Genomic DNA, 18768 nt, shown 5'->3' with positions numbered 1-18768 from the left:
CTGTGCACACCATTGCACATCTTGCATACATTACTCACTACAATTGCTTTCATCAGAAGAGTCTCGGCAGTCAATTCTCCCATCACATTTCTGACTGCTGTTGTAGCAGGCTCCACTGGCACAGGTAAGCTGTTCGCATGTTGGGTATTCTAAAAAAAGGAAAATAACACACAAATCTTAAATTAAGACATTCCTTCTGCATACACTTCTTCAGTGACTACTACATGTTAGACACTAAATGCTGAGCATATACTGGAAAACAAAAGAGACCTGGTTCCTTTTACAAATTACAAACTGGGCTGTGTGCTAATGTGGGAAGTGCAGGGTTCTATGAGAATGCATAGCAGGGGGGAGTCCAGAGCCCAGGGAAGTCTCCCCTGAAGAAGTGACCTATGAGCTCAGAGCTAAAGAATGAGAAGGAATTTAACTTATTCCAAAATGGAACCTTCTTTTACATAATACAGATAACATCCCAGATAGCTAGTGTACTACCAAACAGGCTTTGAGAAGTGAAGGGCTGTTTCTTTTGCCAGAGGGTTGTTTCCTTTCTGAAAACAGGCTTCTAAGTTAGGAGGGATGGGACCACTCAGTAGCTATTTACTCTTACTCAAGCTGCTTATCGTCTCTGTTACCACTTCTTTATCCATACATTTACATAATTTAGTTCACAGGGTAGAGGGACCTCAAAACACAATGTCTACAATCGCATTCTGAAAACCATAATGTGTTCTACAAGCACAAGTAACTATTACCACATTATACACATATGCTATTAACCAGATGCTTAACTCTGGTTTTCTAGCTCAAGATGGAAAAATCAGGATGTCCCTTGCAGGAATAACATGCTGATAGTCCCTCTCCTGTGTGTCCCCATACTTGAAACACATACCTCTCATGATTCCGAATGAAGGCTTCATTCTAGTGGTTGTTTATCTGTTTCCCCCACAACATAATGACACCCTCTTAAGTTCTAGGATCCTGTCTTACCCATCTAAATTTTTTTTAAATGTTTTTATTTATTTTGAGACAGAGAGAGACAAAGCATGAGCAGGGGAGGGGCAGAGAGAGAGGGAGACACAGAATCTGAAGCAGGCTCTGAGCTGTCAGCACAGAGCCTGATACGGGGCTCGAACTGACAGACTAAGATCATGACCTGAGCCGAAATCAGATGCTTAACCGACCAAGCCACCCAAGTGCCCCTTGTCTTACCCATTTTAGAATCCCCAACACTTAGTGCAAGAACTGGATCATTACTCAAGGTGTTCAAGATATGTTAGATATTGCTACTGACTTATCACAGATGAACTTTTTAGGTACAAAGCTTTCAAAACCATTTTGAATTTCTGCCTTTTATGGTCTTCAATATCCTCCTTCTCAAACTGATATTTTTCTTGGTCTTTTTTTTTTTCCATTAAAGATTGTTCTCATAATGATTCTCATATTATCTTCAAATTTCTCTGTAAGCAAAAGGTATGCCTTAGATAAGGGCTCAAAGACTAGACAATAGAGTCCCACTTTGTGGCTCAATTTTTCATTTAAGAACCTGCTTTGAGGTTTCATAGATGTGGACAGATAATTCCTTAAACAGTCCCAAAGTCTCCTTCAAGCAGGAGCAGTGCACAAAATCCTGTGCTGAAACTTTATTAAACTTATCCTGAGTTAACAACGTGCACTTTAATGGAAGATGAACTCTCAAATGATACTTTTCCATTTTTTGTACAGTGAAAGAACCCCAAATATTCTCATCTCCAAAACTTTAAAACTGGACTACTAAGTGTCTTAATACTTAGGTGTACTTAAATAGCCAAAGTTCCATTTAGTTAATCATATAATAAAATGGAAGGCATTTTAAAATAGCTGATTAAAATTTTTAATTTCTTCTGAATTTTAATTTATTTTTTTAGTAGTCTAAGAATCAGATTAGGGTTACTGCTGTCTTTTCATCATTGAGAAGGTATGCATTACAAATGTGCCTTCAAAGGGTCATACAGCTCTGTTTATTAATTCTCACTTCAAGAGATGCAAGAGGCCAGTTGAGTCTGGCCAGCAATTCCCCTCCCTGTGTGCCAGACAGCTCCTAGAGTATGTTGTGTAGCCTTTTAAGCAGGAGAAAGATCTTAGAAAACCCTGTCTTTGTAATAGATAAGATATCTGTTTGGAGGAAATTTTATTTGGGGTTGGAGGGTGACTACCTCACTTAAGGTGATTATGGCAGATATGAAGGATCTGGGACAAATATACTGAGAGGATCACTTGTTCTCGCCGTCCTGCCTTTTGAGAGCCAGTGCCATAAAACCGGAAAGGGAAGAACTACAACAGTATCCACTGACAAGACCTAAAAGTTTTCTGACACGCCTCATTCCCCCCAACAAACAACAAGGCCAGCTTGAGGGCGTCAGGGAGAGTATTGTGATGGTCAGAGGTCAGCAGTTAAACACCGGGAATGAGGAACAGCTTTCTTGTCTCCATCCACAATGATAATGAATCTCTTCTCAATCAGCTAAGAACCTGCCTCAACTCCTACAAGCCTTCTGGTCTATTCTGTGCATAGTTAACCGCGGTACATGCCCATAGGGAAGACTGCATGGAACTACCTGACTCAGCTAAATACTGAAAATATTTGGAGACCCACACAGAGGGAATGGTTCCAAACTATTCACCCTGAACAAAATAAGAAATGAACAGATTCTACTTCCCTTAAAGATTTCTATTACCAACCCCAGGAAATAGGAAGTCACAATACTTTGGGACTGGCAGATACCTAAAATCTTATTTTTTGGTTTATTTCCTAACCAGGTCAAGAGTCTAACCTCAGAAACTTTTTCCCATGGAGCAAACCCATCATGTATCTGAAATGTCCTGCAAGATTTTAAGTAGAGAGAAAATTTAAGAGAAGAGATAATGCACAAGAAACCAGAGAAACCCAACCTTCTAAGTTTTGTCTTAATGGAAAGATTGACAACGATCAAGTAGCCCAAGACCTCTAAAGCTTATCTGACATAAAAATTCACAAAAAGAACACACTTGCTCACACCACCTCTTCCTTCTCCCTTCCTTACTTTCTCCACATGCCAAATGTATGTGTTTGTTCCCCTACAAATGGGAGCTTCCCCCAAATATCCATACAAGATTGGTGTGGTGCTTGAAGATTTTTAAAATTTTTCTATGCTAATGATTTTATTTGAGCAAGAAAGTACCATGTTTAGATAATCAAATAATTAAAGGGTCTGAAGTGGCTTGAAGACCTCATGGAACTCCCAGAATGGAAATCATTCACAGCAGAGCAAGATATAAATATTAACACTACTCTTTATTATCTTGACAAGAGGGCTGTGATTACATTCTAGTCTCAGAATTTGGCAAAATGGTCAAAAAGCACATAGAAAAGAAGACAAATTTATTACAAAGAAAGGGGAGACATCTTAAAGGTAGATTATGAAAGTTAAGGTAAGATTTAAAGGAAAATAAGAAATTACTGATAAAAGTCTTGCCCAAGATACCTGAGACCTTTCAAGGTCTTAGCCTCATCCTTGTAAGTTAGTTACTCTGGCTAATCCAGTCAAAGTAATGATTTGCCAGAAAAAGTTTGCTAGTTTGGCCACCAGCACTTAGTTGCAAGTACTACCCACAGTTAAATAAGCAATGACAATAAAAGCCATCAATAACATAGACTGAAAGTAGGTGCCAGAAAGTACTCAGTATGTATGAACTCATTTCATCCTTATCACAACCCTATGAGGTAGACACTATTACTCCCATTTATAGATTTCTATTCTATTGATGCTATATATGTACCTTTCTGAGGTTAAGCAATTTAAAAAAGGTCATACAACCAGTAAACTGGAGAGCCAGATTTCAAATTCAGGCAATGTGGCTCCACAATGCACATCCCTAGCATCACAATAGATGTAGCTACTGCTTAGAAGCTTCACAGCAAGCAATAGGAAGAAGCAAAAAATTACAGAAACAAAATGAAATTGAATGAAAGAAATAGAAACTCTTAGAAAGATAGTTTTGAAAGGAAAATAAATAACTCTAGAGAAAAAGCAAAGTTTTCGTTTCTTCCATTCAATTTCCCATCCCACATTGGGAGTCTGGAGTGGTGAGGCCAACTCTAGATTTCAGCAAGTAATGGCATATTCTATTAAGGACTTCAATCTGGTATGATCCAGGAATTCAAGGAAACTCTATGCTAGGAAACAAAGCTTTCCAGGAGTATCAGAACAAACAAGAGAGTCGGCACCAAAAAAATAGACCACAATATAGCAGGGAACTCACTCTACCCCCTCCCCAGTTAAATTCAAATCCCCAAAGTGACTGCCATCATGAACTAGCACCAAGGAAATAAAGCAACATACAGCAAAACAAGAGGAAAGTATTTCCTGCCACTCTTCAAAAATAATTAACAATGGCTTTCAATAAAAAGCATATACATAATAAGTTTTATAAAATGGAAATAGCAATTCAGCACCTTAGAAAGAGAAAGCAGGGATGCCTGGATGGCTTAGCCCATTAAGCGTCCGACTTCGGCTCAGGTCAGGATCTCGCACTCGTGAGTTCGAGCCCTGCGTTGGGCTCTGTGCAAGCAGCTCAGGGCCTGGAGCCTGCTTCAGATTCTGTGACTCCCTCACTCTCTGCCCCTCCTCTGCTCTCTCTCTCAAAATAAATCAATAAACATTAAAAAGAAAGAAAAAGAAAGAGAGAGAGAGAGAAAGCAAACACAGTAATCCCAAGGGCTAGTACCATGGGACTAAAATCAAGTTTAATCCAAGTAGCTTTCAGGAAGCAGAAGCCAAAAAGAGAAAACACATTATCTATTCCTATCTATTCCTTACAGTGATCCTCTGTGACTCATCTGGGCAGAACAAACAAGCAAATTTTAACTGAAGAGACAGGAAGAGTACCCGCACCACTAGAATTATGAGAGTGGCCACTTGCAAACCATAGCTAGAAATGGCGTGGCTCAGTCTTCCTATCGAGAAACTGTTCCAGATAATTGAAGATTCATCAGCAAATGATTGCTGCATGAACGTCATTATGCTGAAAGCTAGTTATTCTACAGAGTTCCTTTTCATTAGAATTTCATTCTATCCAACATACATTTACTGAAATCCACCTTCCTGGATACTTTGCTAAGAACTGGATAAAGAGATAAACTTTAAAATTACAAATGAGGTAGAAATTCCCACAATGTTGGGAGGCACCTGGGTGGCTCAGTTGGTTAAGTGTCCAACTCTTGATTTCGGCTCAGGTCATGATCTCACAAACTGTGAGATCAAGCCCCGCTTCAGGATCCTCACTGACAGTGAGGAGACTGCTTGAGATTCTCTCTCTCTCCCCCTCTCTCTGTCCCTCCCCTGCTCACACACCCTCTCTCTCTCTCTCTTTCTCTCTCTCTCTCTCAAAACAAATAAATAAACTTAAAAAAAAAAGAAATTCCCACAATGTTTTAAAAAATATTTTATTCAATCAGGGCACCTGCGTGGCTCAGTTAAGCGTCCAACTTGTGGCTCAGGTCATGATCTCTCAATCCATGAATTTGAGCCCCGCAGTTCAGAGGCTGGAACCTGCTTCAGATTCTGTGTCTCCTTCTCTCTCAGCCCTTCCCCCACTCATACTCTGTCTCTCTTTCTCTCTCTCTCTCTCTCTCAAAAATGAATGACAGTGAGGAGCAGCTCTCTGATAAGGTGACAGTTGAACAGGAGCCATTAGGCTTAGTAAAACAAGGTCATTGCTGGCATTGACAAGAATGCTTTCAGGAGATTGGTGGAAACTGCTGTTTTCAGGGAGTTCAAGAAAGAAAGAGGAGAGGAAATGGAGGCAGTGATATTAAAGACAACTCTATGTAACTTTGTTATAAAAGGGAGCAAAGAAATTGGACAACAGCTGAGAGGGGTCTTGGGAGCTTTTATTTTTTTTTTTAACTTTTTTTTTATTTTTTTATTTTTGAGACAGAGAGAGACAGAGCATGAATGGGGGAGGACCAGAGAGAGGGAGACACAGAATCTGAAACAGGCTCCAGGCTCTGAGCTGTCAGCACAGAGCCCGACGTGGGGCTCGAACTCACGGACCGCGAGATCATGACCTGAGCTGAAGTCGGCAGCTTAACCGACTGAGCTACCCAGGCACCCCTTGGGAGCTTTTAATAAATATTTATAATGTGCTTGTATGATATTTTCTTTTAAGTTTATTTATTTTGAGAGAGAGCATGCGTGCAAGCAGGAGAGAGGCAGAGAGAGGGAGAGAAAGAGAATCCCAAGCAGGCTCTGTGCTGACAGCGTGGGGTGGACCCCATGAACCCCGAGATCATGACTTGAGCCGAAAACAAGAGTCTGACACTTAACTGATTGAGCCACCCAGGTGCCCCTGATGGAGATTTAAATAAGAAATTTTTATTTCCCCAAGGTTTCAGGGCTCTGAATTCTATCTCGACTGTAAGAACACCAAAACAGGTATGTCTGTGATGTGATAGGTAAGGGTGTCAGTCTCTCTGCTTCTGCTTTCTCACCTGGAGTAGTAGAAAGAGAACAGTAAGAGCAAGGCTGAAGGGGCAGCTTAACCGTGGAACTGAGTTTGAAGAAAAGCATGTTCTTTACGAGCCATCATAGTCTACAGAATGACTTGAATCATCCTCTTTATTCCTCTGTTTCCCATTTGGAGTTTCAGCAATTAGATATATAAAGGAAAATGTTTGAATTCTAAAGAACAGAAAGTCAATAGAAATAAAACTTCACGGACAAAGCGGCCCCAGTTGCAGGCAGACCAAATACTGCTGATTACCAGCAAGAAAGCCTTCATTGTAATAGGGATTTTACCCTTTCTTTGGCATTCCTAAGTATCAAAAGAGAAGTACTGCAAACCAGTGATAATTAGCAATAGTTTTACTCACACCAACATCACTCTAATATGGCACTCGATAAAAACAAAATAATCTGTTCTCTTAACTGGGAAAAACTGTACTAGTTTTGAGCAACTTAAAGTCACTGTAATATATTAACTGAATGACCCATAATTGCTGCATTGTTCTGATGTTTATCTTAGACTCTGCATGAGTGGTTTTTCCTTGATGCTAATCCCATTAGAAGTAAAATGGACTGCAGTTTTGAATCTCCTGTTCCTTGGGGGGAAAAATTAATTGACAGCTATTTAATAGTAGGTGCCATTTTATAGATAGCCAGACTGAAGAATAAAATAACTTGGAGAAAATGAACTTTTACCTGTTTCACAGCTTTTTATAGTAGACATAACCAGAAATCGTTCTCACATAATAGAATAATCAAAAAATACCTTATGCATATTGGAACACAGCAGACAAACAATATGAAAAGCTTTCATACAACACAAATTTGTCTCAAGGACAATCTTTTTAGTGGAATCTTACTATGTTTGCCTTCCTCATCATCAGGCCCATTCTCTTCCCTCCCCTCTCCCTGCCTCCCTGAGAGAACTCTTATACACTTTTCTTTGTTCTGTACAAGGAATGTCTGGAATAGACACAAGGTGCTCTACGTTGGAGCGCAGTGTCTTGATCTTAGAAAGCTTGAAAGGGTAAAGACTATAAACTAGGGGTCTGATCCAACAGTCAGGACTATGAACTACAGGGTCGAGCTTCCTGATCCTTTCAAATATTTGGGGAAAAGAATTAGATCCTTCCTTGGAGCTTTTCCAACATCATTACTATATTTAAATGATTTCTAGGGGCATAATGTATTTAGACCCCTTCGTGTAGACAATCTTACTTCTGAGAAATAGAAAAATGAAAGTCACACTCATAGGCTGATCCTGCATTTGTCCACAGGTAATGATTCCCATGTACCATGTCTCATGAAAATGATTTCTGGGCAAGCCTTGTTTAATCCTTCATCATATTGTAATGTTCCAATTTAAAACAACTAATAAACAGCTGTTACATATCTGAAGTGAAGTAACTATGACTAAATGGATGTTAGCAACAATCAATGGCTGATAGACATTATATGCCTCCTAGTGGAAATATGCACCTGTATTTTCAAAGTATTGTGCCCCTACACACACAGACACAGACACACACACAGACACAGACACACACACACAGACACACTCACACACGCGCGCGCGTGCAGAAGTCTTTGTATCTGTTCAAGCCTCTAGACTAATGTTATTCCCAACTAGACTAGTGGAGGGAGATTTTGCTCCCACAGGACATTTAGCATTGTCTGGAGACATTTTTGGTTGTGACAAATGGGAGGTACTGCTGGCTTCTAGTAGGCAGAGGTCAGGGATACTGTTAGACATTCTACAATGCATAATGTTCCATGCAAAAAGGATCTACCTGGCCCTTGATGTCATTTGTACAAAGGTTGAGGAACCTTGCTGTAAATGTAGCTGCCAAAAACTACAGGACAGAAGAGCACGTTAAAGGATGTGCTCTGGGGATGCAATGAGCAAGATCTAGACTGTGGGAAACTCGGGACAAGTAATTTGGTTTTTTCAACAAATATATTGCAAGAGGTAAACAACAGAAATGGAAGGTAAACCTACAAATCAAAAGACAGCAACTAATTCCAATGCATAGATTTTATTTGGAGTTTGCTTTAAATGACACCACAAAAAATAAAAAACCAATTGGGGAATTTTAAGAACTGATTATTTTAATGGTTGTTAACTCATAGGTGTGGGTTGTGATATTGTTATGCTATGTTTCAGTCCTTATATTTTAGAGTTAAATATTAAATTATTTAAAGATAAGATTATGGGTGCCTGGGTGGCTCAATCATTAAGCATCTGACTTCAGCTCAGGTCATGATCTCGCTGTTCATGGGTTCAAGTCCCACAGTGGGTGAGTTGAAGCCCCACTTCGGGAAAAACAGGATCCCCACTTCCGGTGAACCCGTTTCTCTCTTCCTCTCTTTCTCTCTCTCTCTCTCTCTCTCTCTCTCTCTCTCTCTCTCTCCCCCTCCTGGGATTCTCTCTCTCTGCCACTCACTCACTTGCACCCTCTCTCTCTCTCTCTCTCAAAAATAAAATATCGGCATCTGAGTGGCTCAGTTGGTTAAGCGTCTGAATTCAGCTCAGGTCATGATCTCGCAGTCCATGAGTTCTAGTCCCATATTGGGCTCTGTGCTGACAGCTCAGAGACTATTTCGGATTCTGTGTCTCCCTCTCTCTCTGCACCCTCCCCCCACCTCAAGTAGATAGATAGATAGATAGATAGATAGATAGATAGATAGATAGATAAATGAAATAAAGATGAGATTATACGATGTGTGAAAACTGCTTCAAAATAAGAATAAAGAGATATAGGTAAGACAAAATTAGCTATGAGTTGGTAATTGATATAAGTGGGTGATGAGTACAAAGGAGTTCATTATCAATTCACTCTGCTTTTGATTATATTTAAAACCTGCATGGGCATACAGTTTAGACCTAGGTTAAAAGCCTGAGGAGATGGTCAGGTCATCACATCTACCTTGTGTCATTAAGGTAAAAATTGCATAAAATAGTGATTGGAGCCCAGCAAATGGCAGCTCTCTTCCCTACTTCCTGCAAGGGTTCCAAACAAAGGGAAAACAAAATGAGGCCAATTTGTCTCCCTATATTAGCACTTTCTAAAGACTTTGATCCAGGCCATTATTCTCTTTCTTGTACAAATCTGGCTGTGGCCAGGAGATCAAAGCACAAAGAAGCATGAAGATTCTTTTCGTAACTTCCTGATTTGTTAGATTTTTTTTTATACTTCTCCGTAAATAACACGTAGTAATAAATAAATAAGGCAAAGAGAAATAGGAAAGAATGCTTCATTACAAACCCCTTTTGCATGTGTCAGATTCATCTTAGAGCCATGAACCCTGAAGGATTCATGACTTGTATGATTCCAGGAGCAATTAACTATCATATAAATCTGGCTCTCTTAAGAAATCCTTGTTGCACCTATTACTTGCACTTAAAAAAATAAACAAAAACTTGATTAAAAATTCCTGCTCAGATATTTTATAAAGCTCACTCACTTCCTTTCCATAACCCCTTTCTATAACAGCAGCCTGCATACTTGTACCCAGCCAGCTTTTTTCCGGAAGGTCTATTGGCAAAGTTGTGAGGCAGTTGTACTGATGACTTTAGACTTGGCTGCAGGGTGTTCACATGGAATAAATCCAAACAGTCTGTTTCAGTTGCCTTTTATTTTCCCTAGAGTAGCATTTCCTTCAGTTCCATTGCATTTCCAATAAAGCACTCATTTTTATCCACTTGTAAATTAGGGATAAAGACACAGACTGTTGGCTGGTGGCACAGCCTCTGGTTCTCTCTTAAACTTGCACAAGGTAGAACTTTCTCCTTCTGTAAATAAAGTCTTTCATGAAGAGCAATCACCAGACTTGGAACCAGAAGATGGATTTAGCCCTAGCTCTGCCACATATTTTCAACCTTGAACAAGCCAGTCTACTCTTTGCAATTTTAGTTTCTTTATTTGTGAGAGAATAATAGCACCTGCTCGATTGTCCTCATTGAGGAACCGAATTAAGAATAACAACCAACATTTATATAACACTTACAGTTTACAAAATACTATAAAATATATGATTCATCACTATTATTTAGTCAAAAACATTTTCTTCACTTGCCACAATGAAGGACCTATTGTTTGCTTTACAAAGTACTGACAGTACTTGACTCATGGACTTGTTATTTTGTGACATCCAGACATACACTATCTTTAAAATTGCCGGTAATTCTGTAAAATTTCCAAAATGAAAAGAGATCCAAATTAGAGACAACATAATCTCTTTCCGAGAGAACATTTAAGTTGGAAATTATACCACAACACAACTATACCAGCAATCCTGCTAGGAAATGGAGATACAAAAACAAATCACAGTATTTTTCTCAAAGAAAAATAAGACCCAAGGAAAGAAAGCATCCAACTCTTGATTTCAGCTCAGGTCATGATCTCACGGTCCAAGAGTTCAAGTCAAGCCAGCGTGACTGCTTGGGATTCTATCTCTCTCCCTCTCTCTCTCTTCCCCTCTGCCATTCATGCTCTCTCTCTCTCTCTCAAAATAAAAATAATAATAAACATTAAAATGCACCATATGGGGTGCCTGGGTGGTGCAGTCGGTTAAGCGTCCGACTTCAGCCAGGTCACGATCTCGCGGTCCGTGAGTTCGAGCCCCGTGTCGGGCTCTGGGCTGATGGCTCAGAGCCTGGAGCCTGTTTCCAATTCTGTGTCTCCCTCTCTCTCTGCCCCTCCCCCGTTCATGCTCTGTCTCTCTCTGTCCCAAAAATAAAAATAAACATTGAAAAAAAAATGCACCATGTGATGATGGTATGGATGCAACATGAATCTGGACCTATTTGGAGCCAGATCTTTCCCTTTCACAATATTTCTTCCATGAAAAGTACAGTTTGAACAGTACGGTGAAATAGGAATGATTTGCTCATAACCAGTTTATGTTAGCTCCCTCCCAAGGCACTGCACCATATTGGGGAATGTACCAAAAAAAAAGAACCAGAAGATGGTTCTCTCCTCATGAAGCATAAAATATACCAATTGGACCGAAGAAAGAAGTTTAGGAACAGTCCAGAAAATTAAAATTGAATCAAAATGATCAAACAATAGAGGTGTCCCATGAGAATAGACTAAAACTTAAATCTCCGTTGGAGACGTAACTAAGTTTACGATCAAGGCACTCAAAATCTATCCACTGAGTATTGGAATACTGAAATATTAAAACAATTCCCTAAACTCCAAAATATAAATTTAAGAGCAAAAGAAAGAAACTAACTGCACTTAGCTCACAGTAAACTTACGAGACACAGCCTATCAAAAGAAATTCAGGAAAAAATGTCTAAAACCTCAAGGACATTCTGATTCATAAATGATACCATAGATGATAAACGCATAAATAATAGACTTATAAGAACTTTTAAACAAAACTGAATATGTCTGAGACTAAAGATAGAGTTAGACAGACCACAGAACTTACATAGTAGAATAACTCCAATATTCTCATATTCTAACAATTCCACATAAACCTCAAGAGAGGCAGATTACTGATTTGTAAGAAGTACATGATGCACTATGATTATACACTCTCTTATTTTGTTTATGGTAATGTCTAAACATTACACATAGAATAGTGTGATTTCTATGCCTTATCTTGTGATCAGTTACAAACTAATATGTCATCATTGGAGAAAGCCATTTTCAGAATGTAACACTTTTCCAAAGGTAACCCGGAAAATACTGAGTCCATAAGAGCAGAAAACTAATGAGACATTTGGTTTAACATCATAATTCAATAAAACCCAACACTGACCAAACTGGATTTTATATTCAATGTATTCAATAACTTTTCAGGATTCTATGTTAATGTTAAAAGTCTCTTCCAAAAATACAGAAACTTGACATGCTAAGGCAGGACACACTTAGAATGTCTTGCTAAAAATAGTCTCCTATCAGAATATCACCTCTAATCCACAAAAGAATCTGCCAAGAAATTTCAATAACAAGAGGCATATTGTAGGCATTTCTGTCCATCAACAAATCTAACAAATTGATTAAAATGCCAAAGGGACAAAGGTGAAAGCAAACACAGTGCAAAGACTGAAAGGGACTCACGGCAATCTTTCTCATCGGTTCCATCTGAGCAGTCTCTGACATGGTCGCACCTGTATTCTTTTGGGATACATTCACCATTGGAGCATGTAATCTGATGGCTTGAGCATGTTCTCCCAGCTGTGGAGGGGAAAAGATACTACTTTATAATTACTGCCAAATACAGACCAATCCGTTGCCGTTTACCAAAGATGAGTGAGGAAAATTTAAAAGCAAAGGCAAGAGAATATACCGAACATAAAGTTTATAGGCTTAGAAAGCAGAGTACCCACCTACCCCAATGTAGACAGTGTGAGCTGTCTACAATGCAAAAGCAAAGGTATTAGTATCACGATACTATATCTAAATGCTCACAGAATCACATCAACACTCAAGCATGTGAGTGTAGACAATTATAGGATCAACATGTGTTGAGAATACAATATACATTGACAACCAAAATGGTAAAACAAAAATTTTGCAGATATAAGTAGTAGCCGAGTATCGGTTGAGGTACCTGTCATCGTAATACTTGTTTAAACAAGAAGGAAATATGCCAAAGGGTTATAACAGTGGTTATTTCTGAGTAATAAAATTGTAGGTGATTTTTTTTTCTATGGGTGAGTTTTTCCCCATTATATCAGCTTTCTACATCGAACATGTGTCAATTGTATATATAAACAATTTAAACTAGCTTGTTTTTAGCCTATGTTGATTAGGGTAGGTAAAATCAGGACATCAGTAGCTTATCAAATTTGCCTCTGGATAAAACAGATAAAAATCAAAGGAGTTGATGCTGCAAGCACCATGTGAATGCTATTTGGGAAGCCTGAGGCAGGAATTATCATGGGATTTTTCAACTGTCCACATAAAAAGAGAAGCATTTGGGGGAAATGTGACCCACTGAAAAAAATTATAGTCCTCAAATTGAAGAAAAAAGGTTTCCCCTGCATTTTTATAGTTTCCTATACTTTCACATGGTAAAGATGCTTAGGTTTGGCAAAATTTGCTTTTCTGATGAAATTACGTATCTGTTAAGGGGTGTGCCATCATCTAAACTTTCTAAAAAAACCTTTCAAAAAGACAAGTGGATAATCAATCACAGTTTTAGAGCTGACACTTGAGATTCAAACATATACAGGTTATTATATGATAAGACATTCCGTGTTTAATTGACTATATCTTGTCATCCTGTTCTTTCTAAGAAAATTCTTTCATTATGTATGTGTTATGTAATTCTTGAATAGCAAACAACATTTTTCCAGGCAGCCTATTTCTGACACTTCAACAGTATGATTTCATATTTTCTCCTGGTACCTTGTATTAATAAAGTTAGAATAGATCAACTTTTCTAGAAGTCACTTAAACGTCTGAATTCAGCCAAAGCAGACACAATTTTATCTGAATAAGTCTAAAAAGATTAATATTTCCTCATTAAATTCCCATATAATTTACTTAAGTATGTATTGACAATTTCCACATAAAATTAAAGAACTTTTTTTAATTTATTTTTTAAGTTTACTTATTTATTTTGAGAGAGAGAGAGGAGAGGCAGAGAGAGAGGTAGAGGGAGCATCCCAAGCAGGCTCCACACTGTCGGTGCGGGGCTCAAACTCCCAAACCATGAGATCATGACCTGAGCCGAAATCAAGAGTTGGAGGCTCAACTGACTGAGACACTTAAGCACCCCGAAAGAACTTTTTTTATTCACAAAATGGCAAGTCATGAGTAGCAGTACTAACAAAATACGTAGAAAAACTAAATCAAGTGCCAATATTATTTTAAGTATCTTGGCTTTCTTCTTAAACTGACTCCCAAAGCAATTGTATATTTTGTGCTTAACCTTTCAAAGGGGTTTATGAGGGGGTAATTAAAAGCTCATTCAAAAGCTCTGTACTGCAAAGGAAACAATCAACAAAACTAAAAGACAACCATGGTGGAATGGGAAAAAGATATTTGCAAATGACATATCAAACAAAGGGCTAGTATCCAAAATCTATAAAGAACTCACCAAACTCCACACCCAAAAAACAAATAATCCAGTGAAGAAATGGGCAGAAGACATGAATAGACACTTCTCTAAAGAAGACATCCAGATGGCCAACAGGCACATGAAAAGATGCTCAACATCACTCCTCATCAGGGAAATACAAATCAAAACCACACTCAGAAATCACCTCACACCAGTCAGAGTGGCCAAAATGAACAAATCAGGAGACTATAGATGCTGGCGAGGATGTGGAGAAACGGGAACCCTCTTGCATTGTTGGTGGGAATGCAAACTGGTGCAGCCGCTCTGGAAAAGTGTGGAGGTTCCTCAAAAAATTAAAAATAGAACTACCCTATGACCCAGCAACAGCTCTGCTAGGAATTTACCCAAGGGATACGGGAGTGCTGATGCATAAGAGTACTTGTACCCCAATGTTTATAGCAGCACTCTCAACAATAGCCAAATTATGGAAAGAGCCTAAATGTCCATCAACTGGTGAATGGATAAAGACATTGTGGTTTATATACACAATGGAATACTACTTGGCAATGAGAAAGAATGAAATATGGCCTTTTGTAGCAACGTGGATGGAACTGGAGAGTGTGATGCTAAGTGAAATAAGTCATACAGAGAAAGACAGATACCATATGTTTCCACTCTTATGTGGATCTTGAGAAACTTGACAGAAGACCATGGGGGAGGGGAAGGAAAAAGAAAAGTTAGAGAGGGAGAGAGCCAAACCATAGGAGACTCTTAAAAACTGAGAACAAACTGAGGGTTGATGGGGGGGTGGGAGGGATGGGAAAGTGGGTGATGGGCATTGAGGAGGGCATCTGTTGGGATGAGCACTGAGTGTTGTATGGAAACCAATTTGGCAATAAATTTCACATTTAAATAAATAAATAAATGCTCGTTCAAACACAGAAAAATGACAAATTAAAATCATACGGTTCCATGAACCAGTCTGATGCTAGAATTTACTTATTCATTACATAAACCTCTACTGGGGGCCTATTATATACCACAAAGTACACCAATAATGGGAATATAATGATGAATGAGGGACACTCCCTACTCTCAAGGAGCTCATGGCTTTCTAGGGGACACTTTAAGAATTTATTAGAGGGATGCCTGGATAGCTGTGTTGGTTAAGCGTCCAGCTCTTGGTTTCAGCTCAGGTCATGATCTCACACTTTCTGAGTTCAAGCCCTGCGTCAGGATCTGTGTTGACAACTCAGAACCTGTTTGAGATTCTCTCTCTCTCCCTCTCTCTATGCCTCTCCCCCACTCGTGTGCTTGCTCTGGCTCTCTCTCTCAAAATAAATAAACACTTTTTAAAAAAAATTAAAAACAATGATGAAAGTGAATTATAGGCATACAAGGAATTATAGAAGGATCAGGGAGGTGTGCCTAATTCACTCTGAGATGAGAGTGTGAACAGGGACAGCTTCCTTTAGGAGGTAACACCTCACCTGGGTCTTAAAGGAGAAGCAGTGAGGTTAGCTAGGTCATAAGGAAAGGACTGTCTAGCAACAAGCATTCAGGCAGCATGCACAGTTGTGAAAGAGGGACACAGCACCATATGCCCAAGGGAACTAGAAGCACTGCTATGACCCCACATGGAAATTTCCAGGCATGAATAGCAAGTGATAGACATGGAAAAATAAGGGCTGGCAGTGTCTTAGAAGCCACTGTAAACCATGAAACCATGTTAAGGAGCTGGAGCTTTCTTCTTGGGGTGGATAGAGAGATACCCAAGGGTTTTAGTTAAATCTTTGTAGTATCAGTGTCAGGGAGAACCTGAGAAGGCATAGGACTAGAGGCAGGGAGGCCAATCCAGAGGCTGCTGCAGTCACCCAGATAGATGCTGGAAATTATGCTATAAATGGGAAAGAGATGAACTTCAGAGGTATTAGGCCAGAGCTGGCTGACTAAGTGTGGGCAGAAGAATCAAGAATAATTCCAAATTTCCAGCTTGGGTGCCTAAGGGATTGTGCTATCCTTTCCATGCTAATTGATTACATTTTTAATGTCACTAACACCCATCTTTATTTTTCCTCTAACGCTTTCATTATGAAATATGTTTCAGGGGTGCCTGGGTGGCTCAGTCGGTTAAGCGGCCAACTTCGGCTCAGGTCACGATCTCGCGGTCCGTGAGTTCGAGCCCCGCGTCGGGCTCTGGGCTGACGGCTCAGAGCCTGGAGCCTGTTTCAGATTGTGTCTCCCTCTCTCTGACCCTCCCCTGTTCATGCTCTGTCTCTCTCTGTCTCAAAAATAAATAAAACGTTAAAAAATTTTAAAAAGAAAAAAAAGAAATATGTTTCATAGGGGCGCCTAGGTGGCTCAGTCGGTTAAGAGTCCTACTTCAGCTCAGGTCACAATCTCACCACTGTGAGTTTGAGCCCCACATCGGGCTCTGTGCTGACAGCTCAGAGCCTGGAGCCTGCTTCAGATTCTGTGTCTCCCTCTCTCTCTATACCTCCCCCACTCGCACTCTCTGTCTCTCTCTCTCTGTCTCTCTGTCTCTCTCTCTCAAAAATAAACATTAAAAATTTAGAAAAAAATGAAATACGTTTCATAAAATTCTACATTAACGAGGAAAAAGACTCACTCTGCCTATTTCTAGTAGTTAAGACTGATGTTGTATTTTCTGCTAGTACCTTATAGTGAGTTAATTTTATTTCTATAAAAAGATAGGGTTTCCTCAATGAGCTACCACCTCACACCTGTCAGAATGGCTAACATTAACAATTCAGCAAACAACAGATGTTGGTGAGGATGTGGAGAAAGAGGATCTGTTTTGCACTGCTGGTGGGAATGCAAACTGGTGCAGCCACTCTGGAAAACAGTATGGAAGTTCCTCAAAATTTAAAAATAGAACTACCATATGACCCAGCAATTACCCTACTAGGTATTTATCCAAGGGATACATGTATGCTGTTTCGAAAGGACACATGCACCCCAATGTTTATAGCAGCACTATCAACAATAGCCAAAGTATGGAAAGAGCCCAAATGTCCATTGATGGATGAATGGATAAAGAAGATGTGGTATATATATATATATATATATATATATATATATATATATATACACAATGGAGTATTACTCAGCAATCAAAAAGAATGAAACCTTGCCATTTGCAACTATGTGGATGGAACTAGGGGGTATTATGCTAAGCAAAATTAGTCAGTCAGAGAAAGACAAATATCATGACTTCACTCATGTGAGGACTTTAAGACACAGAACAGAAGAACACAAAGGAAGGGAAGCAAAAATAACATAAAAACAGAGAGAGGGACAAAACATAAGAGACTCAAATATGGAGAACAGAGGCTTACTGAAGTGTTTGTGGGAGGGGGGATGGGCTAAATGGGTAAGGGGCATTAAGGAATCTACTCCTGAAATCATTGTTGCACTATATACTAACTTGGATGTAAATTAAAAAAATAAATTAAATTTTAAAAAAAAGAAGATAGCGGTGCCTGGATGGCTCAGTCAGTGGCACACAACTTCAGCTCAGGTCATGATCTCACAGCTCATGGGTTCAAGCCCCATGTCGGGTTCTGTTCTGACAGCTCAGAGCCTAGAGGCTGCTTCAGGTTCTGTGTCTCCCTCTCTCTCTGCCCCTCCCCGGCTCATGCTCTCTCTCTCTCAAAAACAAACAGACATTAAAAAATATTTTTTTAAAGGTAATTCACGTAGATCAACAAAAAACAAAAAACAGTTCATGGGAGAAGATTATTAATCCCACTTGGGACACCTTGAATTTGAGGCGTCCTGGGGATCTCCAACAGGCAGTTGAACATGCAAGACTGATGTGCAGGCAAGAAATCTGGGTCATAAGCATAAATTTGGGTGTCACCAGGCCATCCAGATTCATCGAAATCATAAGGTTGGTTGAAATTATCCTGGAAAAGCATTGAGTAAGTGCAGGGCTCTAAGCAACAGCCATACTTACAGGCTGGGTAGAAAAGGAGTACAAAATAGAATGATCAAAGCAGTTCAGAAAAGAACCAGGAAAATGAGGAGTCATGGCAATCAAGATAGTAGTGTCCAGAAGGAGGGCGTGATTGCCAAAGTTGTGCAATAGGGAAGTCCATCCGACATTGAGGAGTTCCCTGGTGACCTTAGTGAATATAGTGGTGGCATATCCTGTCTGCAGCTAAGGATGCCCAATAAAGAATTTTATGACATTAAAAATGCA

At 39.4% G+C, this 18768-nt stretch overlaps 1 protein-coding gene across 1 annotated transcript in view; it reads right to left on the bottom strand.

Annotated features, from left to right (window-relative positions):
• Nucleotides 1-18768, bottom strand: part of LRP2 (LDL receptor related protein 2) — a 199290-nt gene that overhangs the window by 138161 nt on the left and 42361 nt on the right. Inside the window, exons 4-5 of the mRNA XM_047872129.1 lie at nucleotides 12596-12712; nucleotides 39-149 (exon numbers count right to left, since the gene is read on the bottom strand). Of these exons, the coding sequence (XP_047728085.1) occupies nucleotides 39-149; nucleotides 12596-12712 (228 nt within the window). The remainder of the gene's footprint in view (nucleotides 1-38; nucleotides 150-12595; nucleotides 12713-18768) is intronic.

The sequence above is a fragment of the Prionailurus viverrinus genome, chromosome C1 (assembly GCF_022837055.1).
Source record: "Prionailurus viverrinus isolate Anna chromosome C1, UM_Priviv_1.0, whole genome shotgun sequence".
NCBI lineage: Eukaryota > Metazoa > Chordata > Mammalia > Carnivora > Felidae > Prionailurus > Prionailurus viverrinus.
Note: the sequence above shows the minus strand (reverse complement) of the source record. Positions and strands in the feature narration are given on the sequence as shown.